Source organism: Anopheles merus, chromosome 3R, assembly GCF_017562075.2.
Source record: "Anopheles merus strain MAF chromosome 3R, AmerM5.1, whole genome shotgun sequence".
NCBI lineage: Eukaryota > Metazoa > Arthropoda > Insecta > Diptera > Culicidae > Anopheles > Anopheles merus.
The window spans coordinates 36,053,308-36,071,204 of NC_054084.1; the positions used below are offsets into that span (position 1 = coordinate 36,053,308).

General features: G+C 51.6%; 3 protein-coding genes across 10 annotated transcripts in view; all 3 read right to left on the bottom strand.

The window, feature by feature from the left end:
- LOC121595729 (voltage-dependent calcium channel subunit alpha-2/delta-4) overlaps positions 1-4,258 on the bottom strand; it is a 57,365-nt gene extending 53,107 nt beyond the window's left edge. Inside the window, exon 1 of one of the 8 annotated variants that reach the window (XM_041919922.1) lies at positions 3,948-4,258. The gene's annotated coding sequence lies outside the window, so the exon portion shown is untranslated. Of the gene's footprint in view, positions 1-767; positions 876-1,494; positions 1,645-1,670; positions 1,694-2,826; positions 3,028-3,542; positions 3,723-3,947 lie in introns of those variants that run through there. The other 7 variants (XM_041919918.1, XM_041919926.1, XM_041919920.1 and 4 more) reach the window with 7 other exon arrangements.
- A 166-nt stretch (positions 4,259-4,424) lies between these two features.
- On the bottom strand, positions 4,425-7,929 carry LOC121597218 (exosome RNA helicase MTR4-like). Its single transcript, XM_041922819.1, has 3 exons — positions 7,631-7,929; positions 7,456-7,566; positions 4,425-7,390 (listed from the first exon to the last, which is right to left on the bottom strand). The coding sequence occupies exons 1-3, from the start codon at positions 7,765-7,767 to the stop codon at positions 4,528-4,530; spliced, it is 3,111 nt and encodes a 1,036-aa protein (XP_041778753.1). The 5' UTR covers positions 7,768-7,929; the 3' UTR covers positions 4,425-4,527.
- Positions 7,930-10,403: 2,474 nt separating this feature from the next.
- Positions 10,404-17,694, bottom strand: LOC121595642 (zinc finger protein swm-like). The gene is made up of 2 exons (XM_041919766.1): positions 15,694-17,694; positions 10,404-13,421 (listed from the first exon to the last, which is right to left on the bottom strand). Exons 1-2 carry the CDS (start codon positions 16,519-16,521, stop codon positions 10,404-10,406), a joined length of 3,846 nt encoding a protein of 1,281 aa, XP_041775700.1. The 5' UTR covers positions 16,522-17,694.
- Between the last annotated feature and the right edge of the window lie 203 nt (positions 17,695-17,897).

Below are 17,897 nucleotides of genomic sequence, written 5' to 3' on the forward strand. Positions count from 1 at the left end.
CTCTCACTCACGCAAGCAATCCAACCAACACAAACACACCGTACCGTACCGTACTCGGCCCGTTTGGCAGCCCACGCAACGGTCCGGAAGTGCAGCGTAAGAGCACGTGGTGCGTGGTCGTCGTCTGTGGCGTCTCCGATGTGTGGTGCGTAGGATGCGGAAATTTCAACGACACTCTCGCTCGCCTGTAGCTCTGTGGCTGGTGCGCCTAACACCATAACACATTCGTACAATAACCAACCATCATCGATTCAACTGACTTCTTTTCTCTTTTTTCTTTTTGCTTTTACTCCTTGCGTAGTGTTTTATCCATACGCAATGACCTTGTGGTGGTTTTAAGTGCTATGTGTGTGTGTGCTCACAACTTTTTGAAGAATTCTGGTGGAGGCGCATGGTGCACGGTACAAACGCGATCCATTTTTCGGCCTGCAACGCAATTACACTTGCAGGTTGAATAACGGTGCAGATGGATGTACAAAGTAAAGCTCCAGTGTTTGGGATAAAAAGAGGGAAAAAGACAAATAATAAGGTACAAAATTTAGAATTAGAAACCAAAAAACGAATAAAACGAAAAAACTAATAAAAATTTAACAATTTCAAAAACAATAATTTTTTTAACAAAATCCATTTAACAAAATCGCCATAACACTCTTAGCAAAGCGTAAAGATGTTTGCAACAACAAAAAACACACACACGCACCATTCTAGACAAAAACTACAATTGTTTCTTCGTTTTTTCTTCTCAATTGCAAACGTTCTAGCCCCACCTCTACACTGTTGTGAACCACTTCAGCACAATCCCGTAGCCAATGGAGTTTGATTAATGCTTCACTACCGATTTGATGATGCTTCTCCCTCCCAGCCACACACACACACACACGCACATACGTACGTATTTCTTTGCTATTTTTCCACAGATATAAAACACACAATGTACCAAGAGTTCTCTTCTTGTGAATATTACTCTCTTTTGCTCTTTTTCTCTTGCTCTCCCTCTCTCTCTCTTTCTTTCTCTGTTTCAACAAACGAAGCCATCTTCCATCACGGTCACACACGAAATCTTCATCGCGCGTACGGTTGGAGGTTATGGGCGAAGATAATCTGTAGTTTTTCGTGTACAGCTTGTTCTCCTCTTCTTACAAAGCAAATGCAATTCTTCTCAGCATCTGCTAGCTTCAGCATACAGCTTTACAACACCGACACAGACACACACGCACTGACTGCCCGGATAGGCGAGCCTTTTCATCATTTACTATTTGCCATCTACACCTACTACTACTTCTCTATGCAGGCTTATCGTAGAGCGTAAGCGTAAGAATAGTATTTCGCACAGCCTGAACACAAAGAACACACGTTTACACACATATCATACGCATATCCTTTGGACATGTAAGCGACAAAAAAGGCACCACAAAACATCACACCGTCAATCATAGCGCAAATGGGATCTGTAACTCAATATCCGTCCGAAAATACACACACTGAAAAGCTTACAGATCACATGGCCTTGAAGCGCAAAATGCAACTTTCCACTGCACAAAACACGCTGCACACCACTGGCACGACGATGGGAATGATTTGTAATCTCGTCAGCTTCATCAGCTCTTGCAGACGCAGTGCACGCAGCGAGAATTCAATCTGTTCGTTGGCGGGTGGCAGTGGTACGACACCTTTCTGTGGTGCCTTCTGGTGCTGCTGATGCTGCTGCTGCTCCTGCTGCTGCTGCTACTACTACTACTACTGCTGCACTTACATACATTTTCTGTCACCTCATCCCACACCACCTTCAGCCTCGGGGATGAAGGATGCTTTCAGCTTCAGCTACCGCGCGAAGACACGAAGGCACACAGGGAGCGATGATTGGGGCAAGGCTCGTGCCGTCTCGTTCCGTTCTTCGGCAACGATACGGGCACGGCAAGCACATGATCACAGGCACGCACGCGTGCCACACGGGAAGAAGGACCTGCCCTTCACCAGCCAGCCAGCCACAACAGCGCGCGAGCGAGCCTTACACGTGGAGAGTGGCAAAACAGGGAGACCGAAAACGGGACGCGTAGCGAGAGAGAGAGAGAGAGCAGGACAGGCAAGCGTCCGTTCGGCACCGTCGTCTAACATCCGTCTAATCGAGTTAGTGTAATCACCACCCCAACGATCCACTACCGCCGGAGAGAGCGCGGGGAGCGAAATGGAAACGATTTTTCGGTTCAGCTACCTTCGTTGAAGCCAGCCCGTCCGCTCTTTTGGAGGGGGAGGGGGGGGGGTTTGGGATGGATGTACCATCACGAGGGGGCGGGTAGGCGCTCTGGAACGTTGCAAAAGTTTGGCGGCAGTAAGAAAAGCAACCAACCGATCAAGAGAAAGAACGACTGTGTGTGTGTGTGTGTGTGGATGAGAGTTTCACCAGGCGTGGAAAAAAGCGCGATTAGATGTTTTTTTGTTCGTGCCTGTCTTTTGTCTGTGTTTTGTTGCACTCATTTGTGAAACGCGGGGTTTTTCCCATTCTCTTGAAGCGGGATGGAAGGCGATGCTGATTTACTTTGGAGCAGATTTCGGTATGGATATAAATTTGCACAACCACCCACCCCCACCAATCACGGCCGAATTTGAACCAACAGCTCCACCACTCACACACACTGACACATACAAATTGTAGAAAAAGGACTCTCCATCCAGACCAAATCATAGTCCTTTGGTGAAGTGCCCTTTTTGGTCGTTTTTTTTTTGTTCTTTTTAGTTTGCGAACAGCTTTCAACTGAACTAGTTAAACTGCACTCAACTTCCTCCTTGTCCTTGCAGAGTTGCAGTTTTTCCCGTCTCCAAACTCACAGGGTGCGTTCGTTTTTCTGCTGAATTTGATGTCCCTTTCCAATACTGTACCACCCCGTCCACCCCAACAGCCACAACTTTTCAGTAATCCAGAGGGAGGGTTGGCGGGTGCGGGTGTAAGCGTCCCTACACCAACACCGTTGTGGGCCGTAGACCAGGCGTAGACACGGAGCAGCACGATGGATGACAGCGAGCACGAACCCGTACCGTACGCTAGCCGATACTACCGAGACCGTCGATGTGATACGCGCGTATTCCTTGAAACCCGTTTTTCTTCCGCCCCGACCCCGTGAGAGAATGCCCCACTCGCTCCGCTTGCAGGTAGCGTACCGCCGCCTCTTCGCCATCGCTAAAAACGCGGTGCTTCGTTTTTGCGCGAGACACAGTGCCGCGCGCGCAGGCGCTGCCCAACTCTCCCAACCAGAGAGCGGCTGCGAGCGAAGAAGAAGAGAGAGAGAGACAGAAAATTGGGAGAGCCTTTTTTCCACCGGTTACCACCATTGCTTCCCTTGCAGAACACTCATCGTAGGTACAGCAGGGTCGAGGGGGGATGGATCAGAAACTTTAAACAAAAAAAATACAGCTACCCAACCCAACCATCGGTAGCACCCCAAGAGCGATGCCGTTCTTTTAGGGAACTGTTACAACACTTTTCACACTGCCTACTTGAACTTTTTCACTAAAGTCACACTTTTTCAACACGCACACACACACACCTTGCTTGAATCAGCGCTGCAGCGAAGCTGGGTACAAGATTCCCCGAACAAATGGGCACCCAAACGAGCACGGGAACACGCACGGGTGAACGACGCCGCCACTGTCGAGCGCTTTTTTCCTTCTGCAGAATTGGGGGAACGACTCTGCCAAACACTGACACTTTGGGGCTGCGGATCGATAGACGCGTCTGAAATGTCCTTTTTTTGACAAAAGGCGATGATGGGTGTTCATCACGGTGGGTGGTCTGGTCTGGTGTAGCTCCAGCAGGAAAAGCCTTTTCACGCTCTCGCCGCAAGGATTGTACCGGTGAGAGACACTTTTAAAATGACGGTTTCAAGGTTCGCCAATTTTTTTGTTTGAAGAATATTATCTTTTAATACTTTTTCTTCTAATAATATACTTACCTACTTGTAGTCTCTTGCTATTGCGGTTAAATGCACGGATTGCACCCATTTTGGGTTTTAATCTCGAAACGAACCGTGTGTAACAGGACTTTATCCTTGTTAACAACTTCGGATGACTTTCTGGGCTGGATCCTCCGGTGTTGTAAGTATGACATGACCCTCACACAGGAACCTGAGGACTCTGGAACCAATTGCAGCAATTACAAGAACGTCCTAAAGCTTTTAACACTTGCCAACTGCTCCAAGGTCTCAAGCGACGAACCCAGAATTAGTTCAACAACTGCTCCTGATTCTTCAACTGCTTTCTTTAGTTATCAATCTCGTACTAAACTTCGAGATTGCTTCTCTCTGTGTACTACGATGAGATTTTATGATTTCTTAAACCTCAGATACGTCCATTGGTAACTAGATTAAAATTACAATGACAAACGATTAACATCGAACAATAGGCACAAATAAAAATATACTAAAATATGATCTTCTTATCCTTTATTCATTTATTTATCTTTTATTACATTCGTCCTTCATCATACCCAATCATCCTCGTACACTGCCCCCCCCCCCTCCTTGTCCACTAACTCTACAAGTAGAGCGAGGCGGCAAACACGATATCACGCTTCAGCAACCGGATCGCTTCGGAGAACTTATTCTCCAGATCCGTGTTGCCGATCGTTTTCGACGCCTGCACCATCTGGCGCAGCAGCTCCTCCAGCCGGCGCATACAGCGAATGATGGAGCCCTCGAAGATGTCCGTCATCTTGCAGAGCTGCGCGAACGAGGCGCCCTTGCACCAGCACAGCACCACATCCATCAGGAAAGGTTTGAACGACTCCACGTAGCGCTCCTCGTCCACCTCCACCTTGCACTCGTTCGACACCTTCGCAATGCGTCGCGCCAGATCCTGCATCTGCCGCAGCGGACCGGAAAGCTCGTGGGTCGCTGCCGGCATTTCGTTGCTCTTCTCATCGCACACGAAGCAGCTCAGCAGGGCGCACGATTGCGACGGCGTCAGGTCGGTAAACGTACCGTTAAACACCATCTCGGTGATGAGCAGCTCGTCCGCACAGCTCAGCTCGCACGCAACGCGCCCCTTGAACTCGATCACGTCCGCCGCCGTACAGTAGCCCAATCGTCGCAGCACCCGCTTCCGGTGCTTCAGCTCGCTCATCTGCAGCAGGCTGCGCGCTTCACGCAGCGCATTCTTCTCGTTGCGCAGCTCCTTCTCCAGCTCCAGCTTGCTCATGTACTGCGCGTACAGCCGCTCGAGCCCGGCCGACTCGTGCAGCGGGTGGGCGAACAGGCGCTTCTCGAACTTATCGATCATGTCCACTATGCCCTGGAACTCCTTCTCCTTGATGTGCATATCGGTGATCGGGTTCAGCAGTGGCGGACCCTGCGGGAAACGCTTCTTCACCTCCTCGATCGTTTTCAGCACCGAGCGGCGATTGTCCGCCGGGCGCAGATCGTTCGGGTAGTAAACGCGCAGCGAGCTAATGCGCGACACGAGCTTGTGCAGCACCGGAACGACCTCGACCGAGCCGCGCTTGCCCGGTGGGCACGGTTTGGGGATGCCCTCCTTCTCGAACCCATCGGCCACGTGCAGTAACACATCGATGACCACCTTCTGCTCCGTCTTGAGTGGATTCTGCTTCGAGTCAGCGTTCTCCTTCTTAAAGTTCACGATAATGCCCCACTCGAACTCTCCCGCGTCCGATTGAATCTTTATCATGCGTCCCGGCTGCAGGAACGGCACCAAATAGACCGGCCGCGTGATGTACTCGCGGAACTCCTGCCCCAGCCGATCGAGCTGCTCCCGCACGTGGTGGTACGAGATGATCGACTGCTCGTCCTTGATCTCTACCGCCAGCAGTTGCTTCTGTTTTTTCTGCACGCGCTTGTAAATTTCCGGTATGGACGATTGGTTCTGAAACTGGAAGAACGACCGTTCCAGCATGTACTCCGGGTTGATCTCTTCCACGCGCAGCAAGTTCAGCACCATGTTGTACGTCAGGTGGAACGCGGAATTGATCGGATCCGCCCGGCCCTGCACAATGTCCTTGCCGACCGCGGGCGACACGGCCTCGTCGATCATCAAGATAACGATACCCTTGTCGTCCAGACCGCGTCGTCCCGCCCGGCCCGACATCTGGATGTACTCGCCCGACGTCACCCAGCGGAAGTCTTTGCCGTCGAACTTGCGCGGGCTAGTGAACAGCACCGTGCGGGCCGGCATGTTCAGCCCCATCGCGAACGTTTCCGTCGCAAACAGTGCCTTTATCAACCCTTCGCCAAACAGGATTTCAATCGTTTCCTTCAGTATGGGCAACAGCCCACCGTGATGGATGCCGATGCCGCGGCGCAACAGTGGCAGCACATTCTCCACCTGCGGCAGCTGACGATCCTCCTCCGTCAGCACGTCCATCGCGTTGTTAAACACCTCGTCCACCAGCTTCTTCTCCGTGCTCGAGTTAAAGTCCAGCTTGGCCATCTGCATCGCGTACACCTCGCAGTCCTTCTTGCTGAACGAGAATATGATGACCGGCGCAAAGCTGCGCTCCATGATCATCTTCACGATCTTGAAGATGTTCGTTTCGCCCGCATTCGAAGCCTTCAGGCCACCCTTCCTGCCCTTCTGATCACCCTTGGCCGCTTCGCCCGCCGTTTGCAGCACGTTCATTGCCGTGTTAAAGTTGTCCTCCTTAAACTGGCCTCGCTCGTCCACCACCAAATGTATCCCGTCGCCACCGGCCGGAAACAGGTAGTGCTGCAGCGGCGTCGGCCGATAGTCCGTGTACACCACGTGGCACGGCTGCTTGTGCAGATGGCACACCCACTCGGCGAACTGGCGCGCATTCGGTATCGTGGCGGACAGAAACACGTAATGCACATTGTCCGGCAGCAGGATCAGCGTTTCCTCCCACACCACGCCCCGCTCTTTGTCGCGCATGTAATGGATTTCGTCGAATATCACCCAACCGACCTCGCGCATAATCTCCGACCCACGGTACAGCATGTTGCGCAGAATTTCCGTCGTCATGATCAGGCACGAGGCGCTCGGATTGATCGTCACGTCGCCCGTCACCAGACCGACGTCCTTGAACTCTTCGTGAAACTCGCGATACTTTTGGTTCGAAAGTGCCTTAATCGGGGTGGTGTAGATGACGCGCTGCTTGTCCGCGAGCGATTTCGCGATCGCGTACTCGGCCACCACCGTCTTGCCGGCGGACGTGTGAGCGGACACCAGCACGGACTGATTGTTTTCGATGCACAGGATCGCTTCCTTCTGGAACGGATCCAGCACGAAGGCGTACTCTTTCGCCGGTTTACCGGTGGCCGGTGCGAGCGGCATGTACTTCTGGTCCGGGTAAACGGCCACCTCGTGTGTGCATGCCTCCGGCGACTGTATCGTGTGTACCTTGATGCGGCTTTCAATGTTGTCCAAGCTGCAGAAACATAATAGCATGGTGTTACAAAACGAACGATTTCATACGGACAGAGTGTCACTTACTTAATATCGTCCAGTATCGATTCCACCTTTGCCTTTTTCGCCACCTGTTCCTCGTCGCTCAGCACATCCACCACCTCCAGCTCACGCTTAGGAGCTGCGGTTGTTGACTCTCTAAAAACATCAATTTGCAATTAAACCAAACGCATGCTCATGGTCCAACGCGTTCGAAACAAACCTTTTCTTGCTGGTCGCTGCATCGTTGTTTGGCTGCTTGGCCGATGCCGAGGACGCTGGTTCGACCACCGGCACGGGCCCATTGTCGTCGTCGTTCTGCTCGTCAAACACACTGAACAAATCGTCCACATTCGACATCTTGGGGTTGCGCTTTTTCTACGAGAAACGTACACTTTGTTGCACACAGATTTATTAATACAACTTAGCAGCGATGGAAATTTCAACCTTTTCCTAGTGCAGAAGCGTGTAGAGTACAGCGTACGCACGTGCGATGGTTGTTGATGTTGATATGTTTGCCCTTTCGTCGAACTGACAGATTGGAAACCAAAGAAGGAGATGATGAAGCAAGAATGATCGCGCGGATGACAAACTTTGGTGAAGTTAAAATGACAGTTGAATCGTGTATATTTCTTGTTGAATTACAGAGAAGGATTATTTTTATTTTCACGAAATTGGTCGTTTAGCGAAAAACATCTATTATTTCATTAATACCAGCAAAATAAGTGAGCATTAAATATGAAAAAAATACATAACTTAAACCTTTAGCATTTTTGCTCCAGTTTCGACAAATTTCACCGTATTGCGTTAGAGCCTTTCACACAAATACAGATCATTGACTATTTTCATAAAATAAATAATTTTTTGCCAAGAACATACTTTTATATGATACTAAATGACATCAATATCAAGGAGTTAATAAGGCTGGAACCAATCATGCTAAGAAATGCCAAAACAAATTAAATATCACCATCCATACCAACTTGGTGCCACGAAAAGGGAAAATATGCCAACATAGTAAATACCTTCTACTCCCCTCCCAATTGTTGCCCTTTCCCTCTCCCACCCAGCGCCCATTGCCCAGAAATAAAACACATTCGTTTTGTTTTGTATGACTATTACAACTCCTATCGCAAATTTGAGTTGTTCGCTTTGCAATCTCTGCCTTGAAATCGTTCCTTAACTCATTTTATTAATAGTATTATTATTATCATACTCAAGAATGCTAATTTGTTTGTTGTAATTACTTGTTATATATCGATCATGCAAATGTTACCATTTTGCGATTTGCTTTTGTTGTTTGCTTGTTTGCTCTCTCTCTCTCTCTCTCTTCATATTATGCTTTCACAAGTATGCGTTGTTGTTTTTTTTTCAATTACCTTTTGTTCTCTTTTGTTTTATGTGACTGTGATTTGCTGTTCTTTTTTGTTTCGTTTCTTTTTTGTTTTCTCTTCTTTTGATTCATCTTTTTTTAGAGAGATTGTTGATGTTTTTTTGCTCTTACTTTGCATCTCACAGTTCATTCTTTTCTTTCTTTCTTTTCATTTTTTTCGTGTGTTTTGCCAAATCCAGAATGGTGTTTTTTTTCGTTTGGCTTATACTTAAAAGCTACTACAATTCGTACGCTTACGTTTCGAGGACCAATCGCGCCACTACTAACTTGTTAGTATGATCATCGCCCGAAATCGCACGATACGAAGGATTACAGCTGCTGCTTGAAGAGATGCGTCTTATTCCTTTTAACCAGTTGGTGTAGTAATCGTTTCGTATTGTAATTCGAGCGACGACATACAAAAGCAAACGAGGCGCAGTTGGTCTTACAATTGCTTTACAATGTAACCGCATCATCATTCGGTATCGTTCGCTTGATTGGTTTAATCACTCGACTCTCTAAAGTAAAACGCAGACGCACTTGACTCGTTTCTTTTCTCTCTGCTAAACCAATTACAAAAATTGGGGAAGGTTTTCTTTACATCACACAACAGCTACTTCTATCTAGTTCTTGCCTTTCAAGTGCTCTTTTTGTTACGTACTTTTTTTAAACACAACTCCGATAGCTTCTAACGACAACATTGATTCGTGTGTTATATTATTTTGTTTTGCGCACACCAGCGCAAACGCTTGGTTGACGTTCGGCGCGCACAACTGCCGAACGCAATTTAAAATGGCTCACAAATCATAGCTTTAAAAAAAAGAAAGAAAGGACGAAAGGAAGAATGCAACAGTCGGCAGCGTACTGATACTGTATGGATACGTCCATCATAAAACAACCAAACACGTGCAGCTAACAATCTCAAGCACCTACACGCATGGTGGTTGGTTTCCCTCATCCGCGCCTTAAATCCGAACCAAAAGGAAAAGATAAAACATCCGAGAGATCGCGCAGATCGCAAAATAAAGCAACTGATTTTCATTAAAACAAACACAATAAAAGTAATCATCTATTTTCCTAATCGACTGTGGGGTGTGGCGGCCACTCTTGCCTGTGCCAATTTCAAACCAACAAACAAAAGAACCCACACTGTTATGCGTTATAAAGCATATGCATATTCCTACTTCGTAACCGCTTGCGCCCACTTTCTACTGCTAAAAAAAAAAGACTTGGCCACTCTAACAAACCACAAAGAAACACGCCCAAGCATTGAAAGAGCATTAATTATCGTCCAATTAATATAATAACAAAATAAACGCTTCAATCTAAAAATGAACGAAGTTAACGACGATAGTAAGGTAGTGGATTTTAGCATTTTAAAAGCGGGGGGTTTCACACACGCAACACACGGCACGGCACACGCACACTCTGCTAATTCCTATCGAAAACGGGAACGAAAAGCCCTAACCGAATGGAAAGTTACATTTCCATCTTCACGCCTGGTAGGTAGGTGTCGATTTTCTCGCTGCCCCTTAACGGCGCCAGGAACGTTCCGGCTCAATGTCGTCCTCTTCCTCCTCCTCCTCCACCATGATCGGCATCTCGATCAGCTCGTCCGTCTCGGTCAGCGTTTCCATCGAGGAGGAGTGCAGTTGGTCGGCCGCACTGCCCCCGCTGCCGAGCCCATCCGATCCGCACCGTCACTGTCGTGCTGCTTCAGGGACGCACCGTCCCCACCGTCGCTGCTGCCACTGCTAGAATGGACGAGCGGATTGCCGTCGCCCCGGGCGCCCTGCTCCTTACCCGAGTCGGCGGTTGTCGCCGTCATGCCCGCTCCACCAGCCGATGCGCCGGCCAGCGATGCCGCCGCCGCCGCCGGTCCCGGTGCCGCTGCAGCCACCGTCGTCTGCCACACTATCGTGAGCGTTTTCTTGTTAAATAGCTTACCGCGCGCGAGTGCCTTCTCCGCCACCGGTCGCGTGCTGAACCCGATCGTCAGCGACGGTTCCGCCTTGTCGAGCTGGTGCTTCGTCACCTCGCCGAACTGCTTGAAATGGTCCAGCAGCGAGTCCGCCTCCTCCTCGACGAACCCGGTGATCAGGATGGTCGTTGGGCGGCGATCGACGCTGGTCGAGCCGGGCGGTGCTACCCGCCCAACGGGACCGCCCTTGCGCCCACCACCGCCGTACGGTCCCTTCTGGCCGGGCGCGATCGTTGCCGCCGCCGCCGCCGCCGCCGGACCGTCCGGCGTGCGGAACGTGCGGGTTTCCTGCGCAATCTGCTCCAGCTCCGCGTCCAGCATCTCCTTGTCGTGCTGCTCCTTCGTCTTGTGCTTCGGGCCGTGGGGTCCGGGGCCGCGCGCCGTATTCGCCTTCAGCAGCTGGTGGTCCTGCTCGATCTCCTTGCGCAGATTGTTGATCTTCACCTGCAGCTCGTCGAGCGACTCCTTCAGCTGGGGTCGGCGCGGATCGCTCACCTCGTTCGTCACGATCAGCTCCAGCAGCTTGCGCTGCTCCTTCAGGTACCCGTCCATCAGGAATACCTTCCGCTCGTTGATGCCCTTGGTGAACTGTTCCTGCCGCTTGCGCAGTATTTCGTTCTGCGCACGGGCCCCTTTGTTGCCGCCGGCGTTACCACCCTGCAACGGCGCGCCCATACCGGGGCTGATGTACTTGTTCGCGTTATTGCCACCGTGTGCTTTCGGGCCACCGGGCTGCTGCTGCTGCTGCTGCGGTGCGAGATTCTCGTTCCCGTTTGCCAACGGATTCGCGTCGTCCTTCGCTTGGAGCGTTTTGCCGCCTGCCACGATCGGGCCGGTCTGTGTCGTGCCGGTCGCACCCGCCGAGCTTAGATTGTTGTTGATGCTGTACTGGTTCGGGTACGTCCTCCGCAGCGAGTGTTCCGTCTTTGCCGACGCCGTGATGGCCGGCTGATCACCGCCCGCCGGTGGCGTGTGCCAAAACACCTTAATAAACCGATTGTTCAGCACGGCCTCGGTACTCCGGTACGCGACGTTCGCTTCCGCGTGCGACGAAAACGTCACAATTGCCGCCTCCGGATCGTTATCGTACCGGATCTGAATGTTGGTAATCTTCCCGAACTTCGAAAAGTGATCGTTCAGATGCGATATCTCGTTCAGCCCGCGCGGAATCTTGCGCAGCTCCAGCGAGCAGTTGTGCTGCGTATTCATCATCTGCATCGAGCCGGGGCCGCCCGGGCCGCCACCGTGTCCCCCGCCCGGCCTAGGTCCGTGCCGGTTGTGCATCGGCATCTTGCGCTTGCCGCCACCGCCCATCATCATGGGCCCTGCGTCCGCGATGGCGACCGCATCCTCCGGCTCGAACCGATTGCTGCGATGGTCGGCCGACACATCTCCGCCCTTGTTCGCGTCCACCACCGGTACGGAGATCAGTTCGCGCTGCAGCGGCGTCGCACCGATCGGATTGCCCGCGAAGCCACCACCGCCCTGCATCGGGAAGCCGGGCGACACGCCACGGAACTGTACACCCATACCACCCGGTCCCGGTCCTCCGCGGGGTCCAAATCCTCCGCCGCCGAGGCGCTGGGCCAGCGCGGGTCGTATACCGGTCGCCACGCCGCCGCCGCCGCCGGCGCCTCCACCCATCCCCGGTGGTCCCTGCTGCACGTTCGGGTGTTTGTTCCACAGGGCGGGCGAATCCGGACTGTACTCGGCCGCAATCGGGCCGCGGATCTGTGCAATCATGGCCGGATTGTTCAGACCTTCCAGCACGAGCGGATCGGCCCCGTGATCCCAGGGGCAGGTTTCGCCGCGCATGCAGTACCCTTTCTCGTCGAAGTCGCGGCACCGCTGACGCTTCACCGAACCTCCTCCACCGCCCAGCGGAACGGCCGTTGCTGCTCCTCCCTCGCCCGCCGCCGCATTCAGCACGCGATCGAGCGCTCCGACGGACGGTGGCGGTACGGGTGCGACCGTCGGTACCACCCCGCCGACGGGAATGATCGGCACACCGCCCGTAACGCCGGGCGGTCCAACCAGCGCCGATACCGGATTGACTACGGCCGCTCCATCCACCACCATGCCGCCACCGGCCGATGCCACCGTGTCACCCGCCACCAAAGCACCACCCACCGCTCGGGCTGCTGCTACCGCCGCCTGACGGACCGGCGTCATCGAGCGGGCCATCTTTCGACGGTCCGAGTTCGGGGACGGCGAACGGCTGCGCGAGTGCGAACGGATCCTTTGCGAGCGGCTGCTGCCTACACCGTTGCCGCCGCCGCTGCTACCACCGCCTCCCGACGATGCTGCATTCGTGCCGGCGCCCGATCCTGCCATCGTGCCACTGGCATTCGGACCGCTGTTGCGCCGATCACTGTACCCCTTCCGCTCGTACCGACGGAACGAATCGCTTCCACGGAGCGGCGACTTGTTGCGGTACGAGGACGAACGGCTTCCGCTGGACTTTGAATCATTACCGCTGCCACCGAGGCTGCCACCTCCAGCACCACCACCGCGAGGACGCTGCTGCAGTTCGCGCGAGCGGGATCGACGCGTATCTCGCGGCCGCTCGAACGATCGCGACCGGGACCGGGAGCGGCTGCGCGATCGATTCTGCGTCCGGCGGCTTCGGCGGGTGTTGTTGCTGCTGCTGCTCTCTTTGCCCTGCGGGATGGAAAAGAAATGTGTACAACAGATTTAGTAAACACACACACACATATTCAAAGCTTTTAACATACTGTTGCGCACGTGCACACTGCGCACAGCAGCATATGTTGATGCGTACAAATAAAAGCACATCCGTTCGCAGCGCAGCTGCTGCTTTCATCATTGCTCAAATCATTTAACGAAGAGAATAAATACACATTCCATCGTCACCACTCTTGGTACATACATACACGGCCTTCCGCCAGGGTAAATAAACGCAAAACTATCATCCCATCCCACCCGCCGGCGGGTCGGGTCAACAAAAACCGGGGTCGGTTATCTCCCTTTTGCTCGAGCTGTGAGCGTTTGAAATACGTAACACAGAAGTGGATGAATGATGCTGCTGGCTCGGGCAGGTTCGAACAAGTTCATGCACGATGTGCGCTCCGGCGGTGAGGTGCGCGCGCAGTCATCAACGCGCGGCATCCATTGGGAGGAGAGCATACTGAGGAGCAATGGCAATCCCACACGTAAATAGGATGATTGCACCGTCGTTGCTGCTGCGGTAATGGCGTTTGCTTTATTATTCTATGCCGTAGTTGGATTTTGGTGCTACAGATACACGTGATTGTAATTTTAATAAGCATAAAAAAAACAAATGATGCCACGCAATTAAATAATTTGAGTTCATTTTCATCGAGGCAGCATTTAATTTGTAGGAATATTGATTGTTAGCGATGATCTTCTATTTGCTACAAGCATACACCATACATCCTCAGACAAAAAAAAAAACAATTCAAAATATGCAAAATTCATCTCAGAATAAAAAAAACAATTTTAAACACACACACACAGCAATTACGCACTCTCGCAGCTCAGTTAGGTGCGGGATGGAGTTGATGAATTGAATGTGCCTTTTATTGTTGATCGTAATGATGATGAATGCATCTAACAACGATCCGGACAGCAGCACAACGGCTCAACAATGTTTGCATATTGCCTAGAACTGTGTTTGTGTGTGTGTGTTTATGTGATCAAGATCTCTGAACATAGGGCGATCTTTCTGTGCACGCTGTGTTGTTGTCATCGCTAGCTCATTTGTGCTTAAACGCCTTCAATTAAAAGCAATTTTCAGACATCAAAAAAAACCCTTCCACAACGTGGCACACACAAAACGATTCAAAATTCCAATAAGATTTCTCAGATAATCTTTCTCTACTTTTCGGCATGCTTTTACCGTCACACAGCAAACACAGCTTAATAATCAACGCTCAACGCTCAGTGCAGAAGCAACAGCAGCAAGCGACGCAAAGGAGGGAAAATTGTCAAACCAAATGAGAAGGAGGTCAAGGATAGCCATTCTTATTCATTCGTTCACATACATTCCCTTTCGCCTTGCGAGCACAATCTGTCCAAGCATCTAGCAGCCTGCCTGGCTGGACTGGACTGGGCTGCGGGGTGTTGGTCGCTTGTAAATTAAGCAGTTTCGTGAGCTCCAGCATGGAAAGTGGTTAATTTTTCAATAAGAAACAATCAATCGATACTGGTTTTTGCTGATCGAGCCGTGCCTAAATGTCATCGGGCCACAACCAATCCAGTCCATTAAAATTGATCTATTTTTTACATAGAGCTTACTGGTGTGTAAAGTATGATTTATAAAAATAAATAAATGGAATTGACAAACTAGTTGCAAGAAGCTGTCTGCTTGTTGCCCCTGAGCATAGGTGAAATTTTTGGTGAAAAACAACACAATATGTTCAAAATGGCCAATATAGTGCACTTAAATTGTTGTAAATGCGGGTAGCAGCAACTCGTTTGAATTTAAATAATAAAAAGCAAATTAACTAAAATACAATGAACGACTGCGCCTCCTACATGGAAGCGCACGCATTATTTTTACTCCATGCGTATAACACAGAAACCGTCTCTCGGTGTGTTTGCCACCACATCATCAACACACCTCACACCCCGGGTGTCCAACAGAATCCAAATCCGTGCGCTCCCCCATTGCCATTGCTGTGGCGGTGGTGCACCCGTGAAAGCCGACCATTTTCATTTGCTGTTAATAATATTTATAGTCAGCCCAGCAACGCGCGGGATAAATTTAGCACCCAACTCATCGTTCGTCTCGCTCTCTCTCTCGTGTGGACCACCACCACCCCTCGTGTGGGGTTGGGGTGTCTTGTGGTCTCCCACGCAGCAACAAGGTACCAGAGTGGGATGAAGGGGGTGGGGGGGTTGCCATTGCAAGCATAATGTTGCCCTTTGCAACGCATCTCAACACACTTACATGATCATCCTTGCCGGATCCTTTGATGGGCGAGTGCTGCTGATGGTGGGTGGAAGAAGACTTTTGGCTGCTGGCACCGCCACCAAGCGTTCCTGCTCCTCCGCTACTGCTGCTAACGGATGGTGCGCCGCTGGAAGAGGTCGTTTCGCTGCCGCGTCCCTTCTCCGACCGCTCACTGGTGCCACCACCGCCACTGTGATGATGATGGTGATGATGGGACGAGGAGGTGGATCGTTCCGACGTGATCGAGCCGCTGGTAGCCGTCACTCCACCACTGCCAGCTGCCGACGAGCCGGACGAATAGTTGGAGCCGGCCGAGCTGGCGACCGCTTTCGACGATCGCCCCCCCGTGCCGGACGACGACGACGACTCCTGCAGCGGTGGCGTAAACTCGCGCTTAATCGTCGTCCGGGAGCTGCTGGTCACCTCCTCGGCGTGATGGTGGTTCGTGGAAGCGCCGGCGGGTGTCGTGGAAGCCGCCTGTGCTTGGGCGGTGCTACTGCTGCTGGTAGTGGACGATGGCACAGCGCCGACCGTCGCACCGTTGCTCACCACAGCCGGAGCGGATGGGACTGCCGGGGCCGGCGCACACTTCAGATACTCCTCGCTCTTGATCACCCGGAACAGCCGGTCCAGGAACGGTTGCGTTTCTTCCGACAGGAACACGTCCAGCTGCTCCTTCATCGACACGATCAGATCCTTCTCCGGCTTGTCCTTCTTCAGCAGCGCCAGCACGTACCGGGCGAGGGCGGCCGGATCCGCATCGCACAGCGGTTCCAGCACCGCCGTCAGCCATACCTTCAGCGCTTCCGTGTTGTTGATGAACATGACTGCGCGTCTGTGTGTGTGTGTGAGTGTTGGTTTGAAGCGTGCCTGCTAATGCGTGTATGTGTGTGTGTTTTTCTCGCTCTCCTTTTTGCACTTTAGCGCCTACTTTTGCCTGCTGTACACACCAGATGGAAAACGCACTTCCACCTTCTTCCTCCGCTTGCTTTGCTGCTGCTGATGCTGTTGGGCTACTGCAACTTCACTTTGGACGAAATAACCCGAAACCAACACACACCTCACAAACGGGTGGCGTACGGAATTCTGGCCGCTTGCGTGACCACGCGTTCACTAAACCTGCACACCCCCTTTTGCGCCTCTATCTTGCCAACTCACACACGCACAAATGACGACGATGGTCGTCGTCGTGGTCGTCGTCCACGCTACGTTTCAGGCGATTGTGTAATAATGGTTGTCCCGCGTGCTGCTGCTACCACACGACGGATCGCGCGCGCACACACACTGTACACACCTCTATGGGGCAGGCAGGCACTGTAAGTTCGGTCCGCTGTCTCTTGCCGCGCACCACCACACCGTGCGCTCTCTCCTTTCTCTTCACCTTTCCGACGTGCACGTCCGCACGCACTCACGCACTGTTTGAGAGAGTGTGTGTGTGTGCCGTGAGATCGATGGTGAAAAGTCGGGACAAGAAAATCGGGTTTCACTCGCACGAATCCGCCATGACAGGGGAAATCCTGTACCCTGAACCCCCTCCTGCTGCGTGAGGTTGCTGCCACTGCCGTATGTGTCGCTGTTTGTCCGTGTGTATGTGTGCGTGTGTCCGTGTCAGATAACGAACTGGTGATGTGTGGCACCTTCAGGGCCTAGCGATTGGCTATCGTTCGTGATTTCGTGCGTTCCCACTAATCACTAAACGCACTCTGTGCGCTCGTTCTTCACGCACTTTTCTCCTCGCACCGATCGACTAGTTGAAGAACACGGATTTTCTGCTGGTCGCTTTACGCTTGGTTCGAGCTCTATTTTGGGAGCCTTTGCCTTTCTGCGCTGTTCCAGAAAAAACTCTGGCGCTAGGAAAACTGGGAACAGACAGCGGTGCGCCTGTTGGCTATACCTCAAGTGCTGTAAACACATGGACCAAGCGCGCTGTTTCGAACACAAGGTTGCTAGAGTGAGATGTTTTTGCTTTCGTGACCTTTGTATGTTGTTATTTTTCCGTGAATTTGGTTTATTTTTACTTAAATCTGTGAAATAAAATAAAATTGCTCAAACTGCATTCTTTTCTTCGTCATTTAAGTGTGTGAATATCATTTTATTGTAAAATTTTGGAAATTTTCTTACCACACCTTGGCATGGTACCCCCACCAGGCACTCGCACAGCTTTTGACGTTTCTGCTACCATATTCGAACTTGCTCGAGTT